The sequence below is a fragment of the Carettochelys insculpta genome, chromosome 28 (genome assembly GCF_033958435.1).
Source record: "Carettochelys insculpta isolate YL-2023 chromosome 28, ASM3395843v1, whole genome shotgun sequence".
NCBI classification, from domain to species: Eukaryota; Metazoa; Chordata; order Testudines; family Carettochelyidae; genus Carettochelys; species Carettochelys insculpta.
Window position 1 is genome coordinate 8,373,732 of NC_134164.1, and position 20,945 is coordinate 8,394,676.

The window sequence follows — 20,945 nt, forward strand, 5'->3', positions numbered from 1 at the left end:
CGCGAACGCACGCAAGTCGCGTAGGGGGCGCAGGGCCGCGAGGCTGGGCCGAGGCAGCCGGACTGAGGTAAAGGCGGTGGGTGGGATTTGTTGATGCGGCTTCCCTATTCCCAGGAGCTCTCCGCGCACACCCCAGTGTTGTGAAAAGTCCCGGGGGTGAGAGGTGGGAGGTGTGAGAACCGGCTTTGAGGCGCCTCCTCTCCCTGCCCCCGCGCGGGGAATGGCCTCATGTCTGTAGCGGGAGCGATTGTGGGTGGTGGGGGGGGTCACCTCCTGCCCACCGCCCGCGGGGGGAGCGATTGTGGGGGTCCTGCCTCCCCGCCCGGGCCCGTCCGGAGAGCGAACTGGGGCGACCCGCACCTCGCAGTGGCAGTTACTGTGGGGTTGGTATTCCCACGCCCGGGCCCGTCGGGAGAGCGAATTGAGGGAGACCCCTCGCCGTACCCCGCGGTGGAAGTGACTGTGGGGGTGCTAGTCCCACGCTAGGGCCCCGTGGGGGGAGCGACTCTGAGGGGGCTGCTTGGGCACTGCTCGAGGGGAGCCATTGTGGGGTCCCACTCCTGTGCTCCGGCTGTGCTGCGGGAGCCGCTCTCCTTGATCTCATAACAGGCTTCCGGGGGACTCCCTTCCCCTCTGTGGTCTCTGAGAGGGGGGACTGACAGGCCCCTATTGGCCCTTCTTGTGCTTTCTTCTCTGATCCACTGTAAAAAACATCCCCATTCTCACTTCCACAATATCCCTGACTTCCAAGGTCCTGGCTTCTCTTGCTGTGCTGGGTGTCGGAGAGTCCCCGTTTAAGGGTTCTGGGGTTCCTAGGCATGGCCCGGGCATGTGGAGCTTTGCGCTGCCTGGCTGCTCTGTCTGGGTGAGCTGCTTGTGTCTCTTGGGACCCTTTCTGCTTCCAGGAACAGAGCTGACAGGTGGAACTCATTGGAAGAATGTGGTGTGCACCCAAGAGCTAGGGCACAGTTAATTTTAGCTACCCTAACCTTTAGTGTGTTCCTTTAAGGACTTGTCATGAGATCCTGGAAACTCATCTTGTTTGGAAGAGAAAAAGATGGAATACTGGAGCTCCCTGCAAGAAACAGTGACAGCTCATAATATGAGGTCCTACATTTGAGATACTGCTGTGGCTATGTGCCGGGCAGGGCAGGGCAGTGAGTCATATTTTCAGTAGTGGAAGCTGAGTTACAGCCACCTCTGTACTTGCTAGTACAGAGACAGATCAGCTGCTGAATTGCCTCCTGTCAAAGGGGAAACCATGTGTCCCATGAATTGTTGTGCAGGACCTGCTTTGGTGTATGATGCTTGAAACAGTTATTTTTGTTTGGGCCTTCATTGTTGCATATATTCAGTATGATGCCCAAGTCTCTTAGATCTCTAGGGAATCACAGCCATAATCTATTCATACAGTTTTACAGAAATGGCAGGGTCTTTAGTAATTGGATATGTGTTAATAGTCTCTCAATTTCTTTTTCCAGAGGGATAGCTTCAGTTGATCATATAGCCCTGCTGAGTGAAAGTTTTTATCTCTATAATGCTAGTTCTCTCTTCATAAGTAGTATCGCTTTTTCCATTCAGTTCACATAAAATTTGTGGAGCTCCCTGGGAACAGTCTAAATGTCAATGCTTCCATTTAGCTGCATTGTATCCTGTTGATACACACCCTTGTTCATGCCTAATTTAGGTTGTCTATCTGCAGTGAAAGCCCATCCAGGAAGAGACTTATTTACTTTCTGTCTGAAGTTCTTTGGATGTTGTAGATGCCATACAAGTAATAATTAAAGGTGTATCACATTATGGTATCAAAAAATGGTATCTGTTTGTATCAGGTAACTAAAATTAAAGTCAATACAGTCTTCCCCGCCTTACAACAGTAACTTGTTCCTGAAAAACCCCTCTTAGGGTGGATTCTTGTAAGTCAAAAAAGTAATTACCGTTAATTTCAATGGGAAAAAATTTTATGCATTCCTGAGCCCCAAAATTTACACCTATTTATGCTAAAACAACACCAAATCCCATTAAAAGGAACACAATTACTACAGTAGTTAACATTAGTTATCATAACACAACCTAACAAAGCATTTTCCCTTCATTAATTACAGAACAAAAAATGGGGAGAGAGATCTGCCAGGAAGCCAACGCTGCCTCGTTTTGTATGGTCGCCAGGATGCGGTAGTTGGGCTGCAGTAGGAAGCAGGAGTTCAGGGGAGGCACAGAGCTCAGAAAAGTCCTCCCACTAGTGCGAACTGGGGAGCACAGCCCAGAGCCGAGGGGCTGTCCCAGGTGCAGAGACAGGGCTGAGAGGGGAACGGAAATCGAAGAGTGATTGGGGGGGCGGGGGTGTAAAGCCGGGTAGCTGCCAGCGGCTGCAGAAATGAGGCCTGTTCAAGGGGGCGGGCAAGGCAGAGCAGGGCACGGGGAAGCAGGCTGGCCTGAGCGCAGCTTAGGTTAAGCGGGGAGGGGGCGGTGCCAGGGCTGGCCGCATGAGGAGCTAGGCAGGCGCAGGCACAGGGGGCCCCCGGCTGGCGAGGGGCGATGCCTTGCTCGTGTGGGGCTGTGCAGCGGAGAGGCCCCGGTGGCTGAGGCGCTAAATGTGATGGAACACCGCAGGTGGCGAACGGCACCCGAGGCACAGCTGTGCAGGGCGGGCAGCAGCGGCTCCCTAGCCACCTGGGTGGGGGCGAGTGGCAGAGGTAGGGCAGGATGGGCTGCGTGCCCAGCATCCAAGTCTTGCAGGAGCACCTGGGGACCCGCGGCTGCCAGCTGGGCCGGGGCGTGCCAATGCTGCAGCGCCGAGGCGGAGACCCAGACCAGCCACAGCAGTGTGTCCTTGTAAATTTGAGGAAATGGCTCGTAAGATGAAGTAGGGGTATTAAATGAAACTCCTCATAAATTTGAATTCTCGTAACCCGAATGGGCGTATCTTGGGGTATGACTGTATTCAACTCAGCTCCACGATGAGAATGAGAAAAATGATCTTTACTTCCATCAAACTCTGGTAGTACTTCACAAGTGTCTGTGAGGTACTGTGGTCGACTTAGTAGTGTTCTGAAGGTATGTCTACGCAGCAGCCTTATTTTGAAATAACCTATTCTGGAAGAGCTTATTTTGAAATATTGCTGCAACACACAAAATGTATTTCAAAATAGCTCTCAGCCGTTTTGAAATAATGTCTACACATAATAGGGCTTATTTCAAAACAGAGCTATTGAACACACTCTAGCTTATTTTGAAATCACCTCTGTTCATTGGCTATACAGCCCCTACTTCAAAATAGCTATTTTTAAACAGATCAAAATAAGCAGCATTCCTTGTGGAATGACGTTTACCTATTTCAAAAAAAGCAAACCATTGTTTCAAAATCATTCTGAAATAGTGGTTGCATTGTGTAGATGCTATCAAAGTTATTTTGAAATAAGGGCTGTCACTTTGATAACTTTTCTTGAAACAGTACAATGCCTAGCATAATGAGGTCTCAATTGGGCCCCCAAGGCTATGTCTATACTATGGTGACCTGTTGACAGACGTTACTGTCGGAAGATATCTTCCATCAAAACTTTCGTCAAAGATTGAGGCCACACGTGAAAGCAGATCAGTTTGTCCATTCAGTCTGTTGACAGCGGCCAGGTTGCCTAGCCACTGTCTCAACAGAATGGCTAAACAGAGGCACAGCGGACAGGGCTACCTGATGACCTGGAAGCCCTGTCTGCCCCACTACAACTAAAGACAATGTTGGGATCTTTTGTTTTGGACATAAATTAATATTTTACTTTATTGAAACTGAGGTACGGTATATTAACATGGTAAAGTTAAATAGTAACAGTGGGTTTGTCCCATGAAAGCTCATCACCGAATAAATCATTTTATTAGTCTTTAAGGTGCTACATTTCTGCAGCTTTGTTTTGTGTAATAAAGTTAAAGTGCTTGATCTGTTTAATTATTGTGAGTTTGATTAATATTTCCTTTCTTACTATTTCTATACATCCTCTTACGTTATAGCTCCAGTAGTCTTAGTACAGTAGACCCCTGTTATACGTGATTTAGACTCACATTTAACTCGCGTTAACACAAGTCAAAATCCTGAGGTTCCCAGGGATTGGGGGCTGGTGGGAGCACAGCTCTTCCACCAGCCCCCCACTTCAGACCCCAGCTGGCAGAAGCCTGGGGACAGACAGCCATGCCGCTGTGGCTTCTCCCTCACTTCTCGAGCTGGGGGGCAGACAGCCGTGGCAGAACTTTTTCTTGAAACAAACCCCGGTGCCAATTTTGTCCACATATTTATTCTGGAGATACCACTGCTGGACCTAACCAGGTTAACTACAAGATTGGGGCTCATTCTCCTGTACCTGAACCACTGTTATATATATCATCATGTGCCAACAATGCCCCTCTGCTGTGTATATTGGACATAGTAGTAGGCATCCTTCAGTCTGCATAGACTATGGATCACGCCCTTTATAGTTTCAATTGAGGACTTCATTTACAGCGTCTGTTGTGACTATGAAGACCCACACGAGAGTGACAGTCCTTGCTGCATCTCTTGCAGATGTGGTGGGTGTCTGACAAGTCCTTAGTGTGCTTTCTGTGTGCTCACTTCTCCTCTGCTAGCTGTCTGATCCTCATCTTGCCCTTCTGAAGGCCCTTGTGTAACCCCTGCCTCCATCTGCTGCGGTCGTCTGCTAGTTCTTCCCAGTTGTCCAGCTCGATGTCTACCTCTCTGAGGTCTCTCTTGCAGACATCTTTGTAGCGCAACTGGGGGCGTCCGGGAGGTCTTTTGCCAGAGGCTAGCTCACCATACAGGATGTCTTTTGGAATCCTTCCATCATTCATCCTGTGGACTTGGCCAAGCCAGCGGAGCCGACGCTGCCTGAGGAGGGTGTGCACGGTTGGGATTCCAGCTTGCTCGAGGACGGTGGTGTTGGTCACTCTGTCCTTCCATGATATTCCAAGGATGTGCCTGAGGCAGCACAAGTGGAAGATGTTCAGCCTCTTTTCCTGGCGGGCATACAGGGTCCAAGTCTCGCTGCCATATTGGACAGACTGGAAAATTACTTTGCCAAAGAATGAATGGGCACAAGAGCAGACATTAGGAATCTGAATATACACGAACCTGTCAGTGAGTATTTCCGTGGAGTGGGCCATCCTGTTAAAGACCTAAGCATATGTGTCCTAAAACAAAGAGACTTCAACAGCAGATTGCAAGGGGAGGCGTGTGAACCAGAGTTCATACTCAAATTCAATACATGGAATCGTGGTCTTAATAGGTATAGCAATTGCCTCACGCGTTGCAAAGACAGTTTCCCTACCTTTGATATTCCTAATGATCTCAGGCAGGACACTTAGTATTTCACTCCCCTTCCCCTCTCCCCTTCAGTTCTATGTATCTGATTTATCAGTTTTTATTTCAATGTTTTTGGATCTCTGTATTATAAAACCATCAGTTCTGTACTGGAAACGTTGTATCTCCAGATCTGAGGAAGCAGGTCTGCAATAAGAAAGCTCATTACCTAATAAATTATTTTGTTAGACTTTAAAGTGCTATGTGACTGCTGGTTTGTTTTGTTAGAATAGAGATTAACACAACTACCTCTCTGTTACTTTGAAAAGCTGGAGATTTTAGCAGGAATAGCTGGACTGTGGCTACAGATCCCAGAATTCAGTGCTCTGTCCATCCTAGTTACTCTCTGTGATTTGTATATGGGTTGATTTGTGTGGTGTGAGGTCTCCCATGCTAAGGGGAAGGGGCTTCCGCATGCCATGCAAATTGAGTGCGTCATTGAGGCTCATGATAGATTGCTAATGTGATCATCGCCTGTATGCTTTTTAAGTGTCTTTAGTATATTGGGATTAGGATGTCAGTATCTTTTGTCCTGAGCTACAGAGGCTCCTATGTCAAACCTTAGAGGTATGAGTTGCATGTAGGAAAACTTGAGTAGAGAAATTGCATTGTTTTTACAGAGAAGCTGGAACATAAGTCTGAGAGAAGTTCTAGAGGTGTGGGGAGGAATAGGAGTTTGAGAATTTACTTAGGGTTGAAACCTCTTAATTTAAGATTTGGTAGTCCTGCAGTGTACTTCATGCCAGAACCTCAAACCATTTTACAAAAAGGCCTGTGATATAAATATGAGGTACCTGCTCTAAGTCTGTTTGTTCACCTGTAAACTAAGTTACTTGTCCCAAAATCTTCACATTAGAGCTGAGAAAGAACCCTGGAGTCCTATTTCCCAGTCTCTTGTGCTAATCATTATATATATTTTCACAATCCATCCTCTTTGTCTTTAGGGAGTTGGTGCTCAGAAATTGATTAGATGGTATCTTATAATTGTACCCTCCTTCATCTGCATTTCCATAATCAGACAGGTATTTAATGCATTAGTATCTTAAGAGAACTAAATAAATTCTTCCTTCTAACTTGAATATTTTAAATTTGATTTTTTGCAGTGACAATGAGGCTATTCTGTATCTTCATTGCTGTTTTGTTCATCCCTTGGGGATTTTCTTTTGCTAAGTTTGATGAATTTGAGGATGGAGATGACATTGTGGAATATGATGATAATGACTTTGCTGAGTTTGAAGATGTTACTGACGATGTAACCACAGAATCTCCTCAGAGGATCATAACCACAGAAGATGATGAGGAGGAGGCTACTGTAGAGCTTGAAGGTCAAGATGAAAATCCGGAGGACTTTGATGATGCAGATGCACAGGTAATGTCAAATTCATGCTCTTGGTCCCTTTAGCCTCCCATTTAAAATGTCTTTTCACTTGTCAACCAGATCCATGATTGTTCTTATACTGTTCCATATTGCTGCAATCCCTTTACATCTTCAATGGTGGTACTGATCCTTTAGAGTCGTAGTGAACTCGTGGTGCTAGGCAGAGGTCTGCTGCTGGTCGTAACCTCTTCCAAGTGAATTGTAAAATTGAGACTCCAACTGGTTGTGGTCATGAAAGATCCCATGGCACTTCTGTGTAAGGAAAGATGTGAACTTCACTGCCCTGATCCAAGCTGGGTATGATTGAGTATTGCCCCTCTGAATGTCCCATTAACATGGTATCGTCTCTTCCAATCGTAAACTTTGTAATGCTTTGCTGTGTCCTGTTGAGAAACAGCTCTAGTCCACTGCTGAAGTAGGTGCAGTCCTTGGAGAATCATTTGAGTATCGGTTTAGAGAGCTTTGGAGATCCTTGGGGTTGAAAGACACTTTATGCATGCAAGAAAATGGCTAAGTCTTCCTAAAATTGTGAATAAAGCAGAAATGTTCCAAATTACAAAAACTCATGAATATCTCAGCAATTTTTATTTATCTTAACTTTGAAATCTCAGCTGTAACACTGTAAAAGGGAGGGATAATGCATATTCCTTCATTTTCTGTCCCATGTATTTTGTTTTGTTTGCCATTTGCTTCCCAGGCTTGAGATGTTTAAGCTGCTTGTCCTTACCCTTTAGGAAGGAGATACTGAGAGTGAGCCATATGATGATGAGGAATTTGAAGGCTATGAAGAAAAAACAGATGCCTCTCCCAGCAAAAGCAAAGACCCCATAACCATTGTTGATGTAGGTATAAATGCTTGGATGTCTTTCCATTCACCACTTTGATTTATTTCTAGGTGCTTGTGCCCTAGAGGGCTCTTCAGAGTACAAGGCTTCATTGTGTTAGCTGCTCTATAAACATAATTTAAAGATAGCATTTTCTCCTGAAGAATTTACTGTTTGAATTCACGGGGCAAAGGGTAGGAAAGGCAACTGTTTTGAGATGTGACTTGTCCAATGTTGCATAGCTGGTTAGTACCAGAATTGGAACCACGTCTTCCAAGTCCCATTCCAGTGCTCTTATGCACTGGATTGTGCTGATTGTTACAGACTGACATTCATGACATTTGAAACAGTATTCAGCTGTAGATGGCTTGCTCGTTAATGCATTAACAACTATGTAAAGTTACCAGTATTTCCAACTTTTGTGCATTCAAACTGAATTATATTAGTTTATTAATAAACTTGGGATACAAATTGACGTCATATTGTGCCCATGATCAGTAAAAATTCTTTGCAACAAAAGTGTGTTTTAAACATGGGTTTTGGCCAAAGCCTCTCCTAATATGGTTTATTCTTATGTTAGAGGCAATGTGCTACAATGATAGTGACAAATCATGTTTAGTTAGTGTACTGCAGTTAAAACATGGCTCTCTAGCATGTTTGTATATTGTGACTACTCAGATAACAAAAGAACGTATTATATGATAGTCACAACTGTGTTCAAATTGTGTTTTTTTTAAATATTGCTGGGGTTGAAGGTTGCAAATTTGAAATAAATAAGTCCTCTTAATACCAAAAATTCCTTGAGGCTTTTACATAGCAGTTAAGAAACAAAAAGTGCTGTTTGGTGGGGTTTTTTTTTTTCCACTAAAATGTTGTAATCAAATGTCAGTACGGAAAAATCCTCATCATCCCTTTTGACCCAGGAGGAATATCTTGGTGGTAAAACTAATAACCAGCTTCTAATGCTCATCACTGCATTATCTGAGCACCATAAAAGATGTCATTTAAAGATGTTTTTACAACTGTTCTGTGACCAGCTTCTGAAAGTGATGTCAGGACAAAGTTAGAACATATAGTGCAAATAATGAACAAAATCTAATAGGAAGATCTTACTTTCACTCTGAGTACTCTTTTTGAAAAAAACAGAAAACCAGTACGAGACCCTGCACCATATCCTGCACCCCTTCTGATCAGGATCCTCTCCTGCATCCTAATACCCTACCTCAAGCTCTCTTCTCCACCCAACCTCCATCTCAGACCCTACACCTCCTCCAGTAATATCATGGAAGACTGTTTCCAAATTCTTGGAGTAACCCCAACCTCATCAAAATTATTGGTCACCCATGGCCTAAGGTCACAGAATACTGTGTCACCTTTCTGCCACCTTCCTATCTTCCATGATTGTTGCTGGACGCAGAGTAAGCCACTTGTCACTAACAAAGTTTGCCCGAGTTGGCTCAACTCTGGTATAACGTTAGCAAAACTTATCACTGCTATTCAGGGATGAAGCTTCTCTGGTAACATGCATGTTACAAAATAAATGATTATGCAGAATCCATTACACCCAGTAATAAAATTGCTTCATTCATTCAACACAGGTCCCTGCGCATCTTCAGAACAGTTGGGAGAGCTATTACATGGAGATCTTGATGGTAACTGGTCTTCTTGCATACATCATGAACTACATCATTGGGAAGAATAAAAACAACCGACTAGCTCAGGCCTGGTTCAACACCCACAGGGAGTTGCTGGAAAGTAACTTTGCCCTTGTTGGTAGGTTTTTTGCAGTTGCTGTGCCCAGCTGTTTGCTGCTTTGAATGTGTCTGACTGGCTTATATCGCTAATGAGAATGGGCTGGGGAGAGGAATCATCATTTCTCTGGCAGTACTTGTTAATAGTAAAGGCAGTTCTGCATGTAGTAAAGTAATATACCACTTCTCCAATGCTGAAGGGCTATCTAAATGCTGCGATATAAAGGTGTAGCATAAGTTGCATAAGTGAGCATGAAAGTGGCACTGTAGTCCAGTTGAGTAATCCAGGAATATCCATGTCCTAATAATAATAATTGAAAGGGATCTAGGGGTTATGCTGGACCACAAGTTAAATGCTGTTGCAAAAAAAGCAAACGTGATTCTGGAATGCATTAACAGGTGTTTTGTGAACAAGATATGAGCAGTCATTCTTCCGCTGTACTCTGCACTGGTTAGGCCTCAATTGGAGTACTGTGTCCAGTTCTGGGCACCGCATTTCAAGAAAGATGTGGAGAAATTGGAAAGGGTCCAGAAAAGAGCAATAAGAATGATCAGAAGTCTAGAGAACATGACCTGTGAGGAAAGGCTGAAAGAACTGGGCTTGTTTAGTTTGGAAAAAAGAAGACTGAGGGGAGACAAGATAGCGGTTTTCAGGTATCTAAAGGGCTGTCATAAGGAGGAGGGACAAAACTTGTTCTTCTTGGTCTCTGAGGATAGAACAAGAAGCAATGGGCTTAAACTGCAGCAAGGGAGGTTTAGGTTGGACATTACGAAAAAGTTCCTAGCTGTCAGTGTGATCAAAAACTGGAATAAATTGCCTAGGGTAGTTGTGGAATCTCCATCTCTGGAGATATTTAAGAACAGGTTAGATAAATGTCGGTCAGGGATGGTCTAGATCAGGCGTGTCCAGCCCGCGGGCCGCATGCGGCCCTGGACAGCTAGTAATGCGGCCCCACAAGATTGTAAGCTTTTAACATTATTATGTGATTTATATACATTAACTATATTATATATTTTATATGCGGTCCAAGGCAATTCCTCTTCACTCAGTGCGGCCCAGGCAAGCCAAAAGGTTGGACGCCCATGGTCTAGATAGTAGTTGGCCCTGCCATGAGGGCAGGGGGCTGGACTCAATGACGTCTCAAGGTCCCTTCCATTCCTACCATTCTATGATTGCAATACCATTTCACAGTTGAGTCACTGACCATTAGCTCATGTTTCTTTTTATTAACTAGTATATTCTTATTTTCAGGAGATGATGGCACAAATAAAGAAGCCATAAGCACAGGGAAGCTTAACCAAGAAAATGAACACATATACAACTTATGGTGCTCTGGTAGGGTGTGCTGTGAAGGAATGCTTATCCAGCTGAAGGTAAGAGTGGGGGATCTGGCAGAATTTTTCCACTTATTAGCAGGTGGAAATTGAAATTCTGGCCAGGTGCTGTCTCTAGCTCTCTTCAGGTTGGATAGCCAAGGGCCTGGATAGGACTTTCTTAATCATTCAGATCATGAGACTGAATTCTAAATACACCCAGGAAGAAGATATGAATGAGCAGTGGTAATTTTTGTATAGTCACTTTTCTTATTATACCAGCATTTTAAGGTTCAGTCTGTCATGATCTGAGAAGAGTGCCAAGGAACAGAGCCCTGCAAATCTGCAGATATCCACTTTATATGCATGGTTCATGTTTGCAGGTACAGATGTAGATGTAGATAAAATTTTTGCATCCACACAGGGCTCTACCAATAAGTACTTAGTATTTCTGGAAAATGGAAAACTTCCACTATCCAGTGCTGTGGGACAATTCTTAGTGGTTATGATGGTGCATAAGAGATTGGGCATGAAACTGCCAATAGTCCTTCTGTCTTACGGTGCTTTTGTGGGAGAGGGGACAGGGGTCACTGAATGTATCAAGTCTTGGGCTTAGAACCAGTGGAATAGTCATTCTTCCTCGAGTGTCCCCGTGGGTGCTCCACGATAGGTGTTGGGCTTGCCCCGGCGCCGCAGATCGGATCTTTCCAGCAGTTTCTGCCGGACCGCGCATGCGCCGGCACGCGCCGCTCCCCTGCGCGCTCCCAGCCACGTGCGCGATCCGGTCCCCGCCAGTTCCTTCTTAACCGCCATGGCTTCAGGCCACCCTCGCCTTTTCTGGGATTTGACCCTCTGGAGTACTACCACAAACCAGTTTCACCATTGTCTCAATCATCCAGACGATCTTGCTCCCCCAGACATCGGGGGTATGCACCTCGAGAGTGGTCCAGGTCTCCATCCCAGGAACCATGCCCGTGCTGCCATGGTCGTCCTTATCACGCTGGGTATAGACACCACAGGCATATACCCAGGGGCAAGTCCCCCTCAACCGCCCAGTACCCCCGCGGGCACTCACGGACGGGGACAGAAACACAGCTGTCTCAAGGGGAGCTGATTTTGGAACCCCGAGATTTTCCCTCGCAAGCCTCCAGTGAGAGGGTGTACCACCGGCAGCAGGACCCTGAGAGTTCATGGGAGGTCTAGTGGTTCTTCCTTGTCCTCCCCCGACGAGGCTACGGCCCCCGGGGATGTTGCCCCCCCGGACGACCTCAAACAGTTTCAGGAGCTGTTTAAATGGGTGGCTTTCACGCAAGGCATCCAAACAGCAGAGGTGCAGGAGAGGCACCACAAGCTCCTCAAAAACCTGAGGCCTCCGGCCTCGTCCAAAATTGCTATCCCGCTTGATGAAGCAATCATGGAGTCTGCTACTACCATATGGCAGACCCCGTCTTCCGCTCCACCTATAAACAAGAGGGCGGATAAGAAATACTTCGTCCCGGTGAAGGGCATGGAGTTCCTGTTTAGTCACCCACAACCAAATTCTCTGGTGGTAGAATCGTCTCAGCAGAGATTGAAGACTTCCCAGTACAAAGCGGGGGGAACGGATAGAGATGCCAAGAAGCTAGAGCTATTTGGCAGAAAGGTATACTCCTCCTCCACCCTGCTGCTGAGAATGGCTAATTATGCGGCACATCTAGCGAACCACAATTTCGACAATTACTCCAGGCTTACTTCTCTCATGGATTCACTTCCAGAAGATAAGAAGTCGGTGCTGAAGGCCATCGTGCAAGAGGGCTATGCAGCTTCAAGGACGGGAGTCCAGATCGCCCTGGACGTAGCGGACACGGCGGCACGCTCAACGGCTACGGCAGTGGTCATGCGCAGGGAATCCTGGCTCCAGACGTCGGGTGTCCCGAGGGATCTGCAGGCAAAAATTGTCGATCTCCCTTTCGATACACAGAAGTTGTTTGCAGAGTCAACTGTTTCGGTCCTTCATTCCAGTAAAGACTCAAGAGCCACACTCAGAACCCTGGGTATTTATACCCCTCCATACAGAAAGAAAAAGTATTACCCTCAACAAAGGCGATACCTGTACCAACCTCAGCGTGCCCAGTACCAACGGGGCTATGACCAAGGGCGGCATCAACAGCAACAACAGTATAGAACTCCTAGGTGACGTTCCCAACAAGGCCGTGCATCCTCTGGGCAGGCCCAAAGGCAACAAGTTTGACGGACAGGTCGAGGGCTGCACTGTTACTACCATCGCGCAATGTCATCCACAATTAATGTTCCATCATCGCCTCCAACCGTTCCACTCACAATGGCAAAAGATCACCACGGACAGGTGGGTACTAGAGATCATAGCCACGGGTTACGTGATCCCCTTTCAGTCGCTCCCACCACCAAGACCTCCGCCCAGGCCTCATCTCAGGGATGCCTCCCACGAGGCGAAACTCAAGCACAAGGTGGACCACCTGATGCTTATAGGGGCGGTGGAAAGAGTGCCAGAGCGACTCCAGGGGAAAGGGTTTTATTCACGATACTTCCTCACAGAGAAGAAAACAGGAGGCTGGAGGCCCATCTTAGATCTTCGAGGCCTCAACCGGTACTTGCGCAAACAACGCTTTCAGATGATCACAGTCGCTTCTATACTCACGGCACTGGACAATGGAGATTGGTTTGCAACCCTCGACTTACAAGACGCATATTTTCATATAACAATCCACCCAGCTCACAGACGTTTTTTCCGGTTTATGGTCAGCAAAGAACATTTCCAATGCAAGGTTCTGCCGTTCGGCCTCTCCTCGGCCCCCAGAGTCTTTACCAAGACCCTGGCAGTGGTGTCAGCCTACCTGCACAGATGGGGTATTTATATTCCCATATCTGGACGACTGCCTACTGAAAGGGGCCTCGAAGGCGGAGGTACTACGCATGATACGCGTAACAGCAAACACGTTTTCTTCCCTGGGCCTGGTCATCAACCTTGCGAAGTCAAAGATCGACCCCACACAGGACATAGAGTTCATAGGGGCACGCATAAATTCTATCACAGTAAGGGTTTATCTACCCGACGCTCGCTTTCGCGCCATCGGTTCCCTGGTACAAGTCATTACATACAGCCCCACGATGCCGCTTTTAACGTGCTTGCAGCTGCTCGGCCACATGGCAGCGGCAACGTTCGTGGTACAGAACGCCAGATTGCATATGCGCAACCTACAACATTGGCTGGCGAGCGTTTACAAGGCGGCATCCCATACCGTCCGCAGGGTGGTGTCGCCCACGACAGAGGCGCGCAGATCCCTGCAATGGTGGGTAAACCCCAAGAACATGCTATCGGGGTACCCTTTCACCAACCACAAATCTCTATTTTTGTCACCACCGACGCCTCCCACATAGGGTGGGGAGCACATATTGGCGAAAAGGTGACTCAAGGACTGTGGTCCCCTACGGAACAGTCACTGCATATAAATATACTGGAGCTCAGAGCGGTGTTCAACGCCTGCAAACACTTTCAAGACCACATACAAGGCAAGGTAGTCGGGATCAATACAGACAATATCTCCACCATGTTTTATATAAATCGACAAGGCGGAGCTCGATCCCATGCCTTATGTGCAGAAGCAGTCCGGCTGTGGAACTGGTGCATCGCCAACAATATAATGTTGAAAGCCTCGTACTTACCAGGAGCTCACAACGTGAAGGCAGACCAGCTGAACAGGCACTTCGCACTCACACACGAGTGGCAGATCCGCTCCGATCTGCTACGACCGATTTTTCATGCATGGGGGTTTCCCCAGATAGACCTGTTTGCCACTCAGCACAACAAGAAGCGCCCCCAATACTGCTCCAGGGCAGGACTGGGGCGGGGGTCCTTGGGGGACGCATTCGCGATTTCGTGGAAGGGCCCACTGCTTTATGCGTTCCCCCCCACGGTGCTCATCCACAAGGTCCTGCAGAAAGCCAGGAGGGAGAGAGCCCGCATGATCCCAGTGGTCCCCACATGGGATCGACAGTAATGGTTCCCCTTGCTTCTCCGCATGTCGGATCGTCCACTGCTTCCCCTTCCGGTAGCACCGGACCTGCTCACGCAGGCCCAGGGATCCATAGTGCATCCACACCCCCGAGGCCTGCGCCTACAAGCATGATTAATCCATGGCTCAGCTCCCTAGAAAGTACGTGTACGGAGGGAGTACAACAAGTCCTGGAAAGTAGCCGAAGGATCTCCACCAGGAAGACCTACAAACAGAAATGGACTCGATTCACTGCATGGTGTTCCACCAAGCAGTTAGCTCCCCTTGAAGTGCCTATACCTGTCATACTAGAATACTTATTGGACCTCAAGAGAGGCGGGCTCTCCCTCTCCTCGTTGAAGGTCCATCTTGCCGCTATATCGGCTTTTCGGCATGAAGAGAAAGGGCCCACGGTGTTTGCCCATCCTATTGTTACCAGGTTCCTGAAGGGGCTGGTAAACCTGTACCCCCCTCGGAAACCGCTTCCACCATCGTGGAGCTTGGACCTGGTGCTCAGCGCGCTAACGGGACCACCCTTTGAACCCTTAGCCACAGTTTCCCTCCGTCTCCTTACAATAAAGACAACCTTTCTTGCAATCACGTCAGCTTGCAGGGTGAGTGAGCTCGCAGCAGTTATGGCAACGCCGCCCTGCACGGTATTCTCAAAGGAGGCGGTAACCTTACGGCTGCACCCAGCCTTTGTTCTGAAAGTTTCTTCAGAGTTCCATCTTAATGAACCTATAGTTTTACCCTCGTTTTACCCAAAGCCTCATAGCTCCAGCAAGGAGGCATGCCTGCACCTCCTGGACGTGAGGAGGGCGTTGGCCTTCTACATAGACAGAACTAAGTCCTTCCAGAAAACGGACAGACTCTTAGTCTCTCTCGCTCCCAGGTCAAAAGGAGAGGGTCTCTCTTCACAGAGAATCTCGAAGCACATTGTGTCCTGCATAAAGATGTGCTATGAACTTCGAAAGACTCCTTTACTGGCCCTGCCTAGGGCTCATTCCACCCGGGCGGTGGCGGCATCAACAGCCTTTTTCAAGGGCATCGCGCTAAAAGACATCTGCAGAGCGGCGACCTGGTCATCCTATGACACCTTCACCAAGCATTATGCCCTACACCGAGTATTCCAAGAGGATACCCACCTCTCGACAGCGGTCCTTTTGGGGGCAAGCTGCACATAACCCGATTACCCACCTCCTTTCTTGGGTTACTGCTGGGTAGTCACCTATCGTGGAGCACCCACGGGGACACTCGAGGAAGAAAGAGAAGTTACTTACCGTAGTAACGATGGTTCTTCGAGATGTGTCCCCGTGGGTGCTCCACCACCTGCCCATCCTCCCCGCTTCGGATCTCTGTTTGGTGATTTGCAGGAGCATCCGAGGCGGTTGGTCAAGGAACTGGCGGGGACCGGATCGCGCACGTGGCCGGGAGCGCACAGGGGAGCAGCGCACGCCGGCTCATGCGTGGTCCGGCAGAAACTGCTGGAAAGATCCAATCTGCAGCGGCGGGGCGAGCCCGACACCTATCGTGGAGCACCCACGGGGATGCATCTCGAAGAACCATCGTTACTACGGTGAGTAACTTCTCTTTCTGTGGGGAAGGGAAATTTGTATTGGGTCTGCCAATCTAATATGAATAAGATAACGTAAGATCAATAGAAATATTTCCATCCCTCTACCCACTGTTTCAGTGAAAAGGTTTTTGTGCTTGGATGTAAATATTTCCCTACAGTACTTACAAGCTGAATACTACAGTTTTGAGCTAAAACATGAGGACCAAAAATTGAAACCATGAAACTACTCATAATAAGCACTATGCTGTACCCAGTGGTGTTTGCAACATCTGTGTCTAGTTTGGAGAACGAAAATTATGCAGAAATAGCAGAAAGTGGCCAAAAGAAAACTGGATATTCAAAACTTCCCATTTTAACTGTCTTTGTCATGCCAATTTAGCATTTAAAGAATAGAATTTTCAGCCCTTGAACTTCTAACTACTATCTGTACAGTCTTCCTATCAGATGCTATAGTATAGCCAGTCCCAAATTCTGTCCCTTCACAACTTTGAGAACTACATGTATTAGTCATAATGACCATTTACTTTAATCTTAGAGGAGCTCTTAGTATTAGGGGAAAAAAATCTGATGAGAAACGAAGAAATTCAGATGTCTTTCATATCAAAAAGCTGAATGTATTGTTCAGATAAGTTGTGCCAAATAGGTGCTTTTTGGTGGTAAGCGAAGCAAATGCAGAATGGAAAGTTTTGTAGTTTTCAAAGATAAAGTTGACAGCTTAACTACAGCTGTGATTTTTGTACCAGTTAGGTAAACTGGTGCAACTTTTTGTGGCAGAAGCTGAACTGTAATAGACAGTTCTAAACCAGCAGACAACACACACAGTTGTACAAGTTAACTAAGCTGTTGTAAATTAATTCACTGAATCTTTCTGCATGCAGAGAAGATCTCAGCCTGCCTGTATATAATACTACACTCCAGGAAACTGCTAAATCTGTGAAAACTGCAGCACTGTCTACTATACTTAAAACATTCTCTCTTTCAGTTTCTCAAGAGGCAAGACCTTCTGAACGTACTTGCTCGTATGATGAGGCCAGCCTGTGACCAAGTGGTATGCACTCAGTTTTTTAGATGTGTTGTATACCCTTCTTGTTGCATTCCTTTAGTTCTACTGGGCTTTTGGTGTTTCCCACAACTCACCACCAGGGGGGTTCAAACAAAATTGCAGCTTTTTTTACTCTTCCTTCAAATAAAATAACTCTGTGAAATGATCTGCAAACACCGGTCATGTTCTTTTCCTTTTTCTCCTTTTTTGTGGTGTCCCAAACTTCTGATAACTAGTGAATTGTTTGTCTGTGGGTATAACTGGTCATGTGATTTTTTTTTTTTTTTTTTTTTTTTTTTGTGACACAAGGCCCTTGTGCTTTGACTTAATTTGACAAAACTTGCTCTTGTGACTTGAAGTCACAAACAGTTGTTCTGTTTTTTGGACCCTTTTAAGTGTGCAGCCTAATCAGACTATCCAGTATGTTATCTGCATGGTATTTTGCATCTTGTGTGGCTAATTGATGTCTAGCAGCTGTTAGTGTCAAGGACCCTGGGAACCTATGTTCCTGTATATGCCCGGTCAGAATATAAATACCAGTAGAGGGGATACAGGATCCATTAGGTATGCTGTAAGAAAAAAATGTGGAGAGAGAAGCATACGTTCTGCTAATACGCATTAGGTTTTACTTTTTCCATGTACAGGTTGAACCTCTCTAATCCGGAACACTCTTGTCTGGCAACATTCGTAATCCGGCATGATTTTAGTTAGCTGGATTATCACTTATCTTGAGTATGGCCAAGTTTCCCAAGGTCCCGTATCATTTGTTTACAGCCACCAGTCCTAGCTCTCAGTGTTCTGTGCTGTTATTTAGCTCTAATATACCCCTGAATGTCTAAGAGACAAGTAAGCAAAGGAAGTATTGGTAATGTGCTAGACAATATTAACTGCCTGTGGTCTGGTAAATTCCCTTGTCTGGCAGTGGTCTGGTCCCAAGAGTGCTGGATTAGAGGTGTTCAACCTGTATTTTAAGTAGTTTTATATTTTTGTTGTATTCTTTATTCTGTCTCATTTAGCAGTGACAAATGCATGCAAAGTTTGCTATGTATGCAGTCGTCCTGTAGCTCTGCTTTGTTGCCCATTGCCACTAAATGCTGAGTTTGGGAACTTCACTTTCTGATTTTGTTAGATGCTTGCTTCATGGTTTTAGGAGTGAGAAACAAAGCCATAAAGTCCAGACATAAACAAAATAGCTTTATCCCTGTTGAAATAACAATTGAACACAGTAGGGTCTCAAGATTCATGAACTTAATGTTCACAAATTCAATTATTCCCAAGCAGCTGCTTGTCCCAGGCCTCCGGGGCATGGAGTGTTGGCAGCTGTCAGTTTCCCTGGAGCCCTGGGCAGGGACCACCAGCGGCAGCCACCGCTTTCCACAGGGCTCCCGGGCAGGCTGCTGTCTTCACAAATTCAACGTTCGAAAGGTATCTCAACATGGAACCCTCGCGAACATTGAGACCCAACTGTATAGTAACTGGAATTAGATTTCTTTGGGATACTTCAGAATAAAAGGGCTAATTTGGAGGTGAAAACATTTTTTTCCGGAGTAAGACAAATCCGTTCATTGCAAGTGACCCATGGTTTGGTGAGTCTGTTGTCTGAGTCCTGGTCCACGATCAGGACTCCTAAGTACTGTGATAATATTCATAAATAATAATAATATAAATCCAGTCACTACTAGTGTCTCTCTTTCCTCAGCAAATAAAAGTAACAATGAATGATGAAGACATGGATACTTATGTGTTTGCAGTTGGAACAAAGAAAGCCTTAGTGCGACTTCAGAAGGAAATGCAGGACCTGGTATGTGTGTGTTAAAGTTGGAAGTAAACAGACGGTTCAGGTACTTGGTAATGGCTTATATAAAGCCTTTCATCTCTTGGTTGTTTGTTGAAGTCCAGGGCTATCTGAGAATAACTGAAAGTTGTTACCATCTGAAGGCTGATGGGCCTATAAAAATTAATTAGAGGAAGTGCATTCTCAGTCCAGTTCCCAGTGCACAAATATCCACATCTTAAAGTAACTGGCACTGATTAGCTTCTGTATTGGCAATTGTAGCAGCAGGCCCAGAGAAAGGGAACATCTTTGCAAGGGTAATGAGAGGGTATCTCAAATATCAAGGTTTAGATACCTCTACAGTTGCACTAAATTTTTGCTTGATTTCTATCAATCTAGCACCAATTACTTTATCAGATTTTGAAAAATCTATTCATTAATAACAAATGGGGAAGTTTGTCTGGCAAGGCAGTGAGCATAAGCCATCAGTTTCTGCAGAATTTAAATTTTCACTAACAGTCCCCATTTAAAAAAAAAATCCACTCTCAAGTCTTGATGATTTCAAAGAATCTTTCCTGGTGTGACCAGCTCTGTAGACCAAGGTTGTGGAAGCCATGGTTTGAATCTGGACCCCAAGGCCTGGGGGCTCCCCTCCATGACATGTGGCCTGTGAAGGCTTTGGAGTGATAGGTTGGATCAGGCAAGATGTGGTCTGGATCGAGACTGTGGGCTCTGCCGAGGGCTTGTGGGGCAGGAAGCAGCTCCAGCCTCTGCTGTTGGTCACTACTGTTCTCCCAGCTAGGAGAAAGGGGATAGGGAGCGACAGCAGCCTTGGCAGCCTGCCTGGAGGCTTACTACTGCTGCTCTGATTGGCTGGAATTCTGAGCAGCAGAGGGTGGTGCCTGGGAGCAGTGGGGAGGGGGCACAGAGCCATATGCATCTGGTGGTATGCAAAGGTAAGCTGTACCCCTGTCACCCAAACCCTGTGCCCCTAGACAGCTCCTGCACCCCTCCCATCCCTCTCCTCTGCACCCTCCTGCACAGACTCTGCATCCATACCTTGCTCCTGCCCCTCCCTCTCAGACCCCTCACTCCTACCCTGACTCCCCTCTTCCAGACTCCACACCCCAGAGTCTCCTGCACCCTTACCCTCACATAGACCCCCGCTCCCAATCCACTCCTGCACCCTCCCTCCTGCCTAGACCCCATAGCCCAGATTTGGGGACCACATCAGTAAAGAGGGATTTTATTTTATTTTTATTTTTTGCTTTTCGCTCCTATGGTCCCTGACTGATTTGTCTATCCTGACCTAAAACGAGGTTCCCCACCACTGCTGTAGACTGTTCCGGTGCTACTGCCACTACTTGTAACTTTCCCTAAACTACAGCAGCACAGTGAAATTGGTAAAATGTGAGTAACTTTTGCTGCTCCACTTCATTGTACAGGATTTGCTGGATTGCCAAAGCTAATGTTAGATGCAGCTGTTCCCTGAAATATCCATGTCAGGGTGTTCCTATAGCCAATTTACATCTTATCTGTCAAAGATCAACTTACGGTAGCTTTTCAAAACTTAAAAAATGAAGCTAAATTAAGAATACAATATATGTGTTAGTGTCAGGGATTCTGTAGTCTTGTAGGAGGGTACTTCATGCAGAAAATATCTGTCTCCAGTCAGAAGGAATTAAGAAACAGTACAGCATATATATTTGAGTACTGACCAGGATCCCAGTTGTGCTAGGCACTACTCAGCCCCAGTAAAAGACACATACCTTTTTTTCTCTTCTCCTTCTAATAGAGTGAGTTCTGCAGTGACAAACCCAAGTCTGGGGCAAAGTATGGTCTTCCAGAGTCGCTGGCTATCCTGTCAGAGATGGGAGAGGTCACAGAGGGAATGATGGACACAAAGGTAACTCTGAAAAAAACAGTAGAGACTCT

The 20,945-nt window shown here is 46.4% G+C and overlaps 1 protein-coding gene across 1 annotated transcript in view; it reads left to right on the forward strand.

Moving 5' to 3' along the window:
* Window positions 1–20,945, forward strand: part of CCDC47 (coiled-coil domain containing 47) — a 28,955-nt gene continuing 8,010 nt past the window's right edge. The window contains exons 1-8 of the mRNA XM_074978973.1: window positions 1–67; window positions 6,445–6,710; window positions 7,454–7,561; window positions 9,142–9,316; window positions 10,547–10,668; window positions 17,177–17,242; window positions 18,936–19,037; window positions 20,806–20,916. Of these exons, the coding sequence (XP_074835074.1) occupies window positions 6,450–6,710; window positions 7,454–7,561; window positions 9,142–9,316; window positions 10,547–10,668; window positions 17,177–17,242; window positions 18,936–19,037; window positions 20,806–20,916 (945 nt within the window). The 5' untranslated portion in view covers window positions 1–67; window positions 6,445–6,449. The remainder of the gene's footprint in view (window positions 68–6,444; window positions 6,711–7,453; window positions 7,562–9,141; window positions 9,317–10,546; window positions 10,669–17,176; window positions 17,243–18,935; window positions 19,038–20,805; window positions 20,917–20,945) is intronic.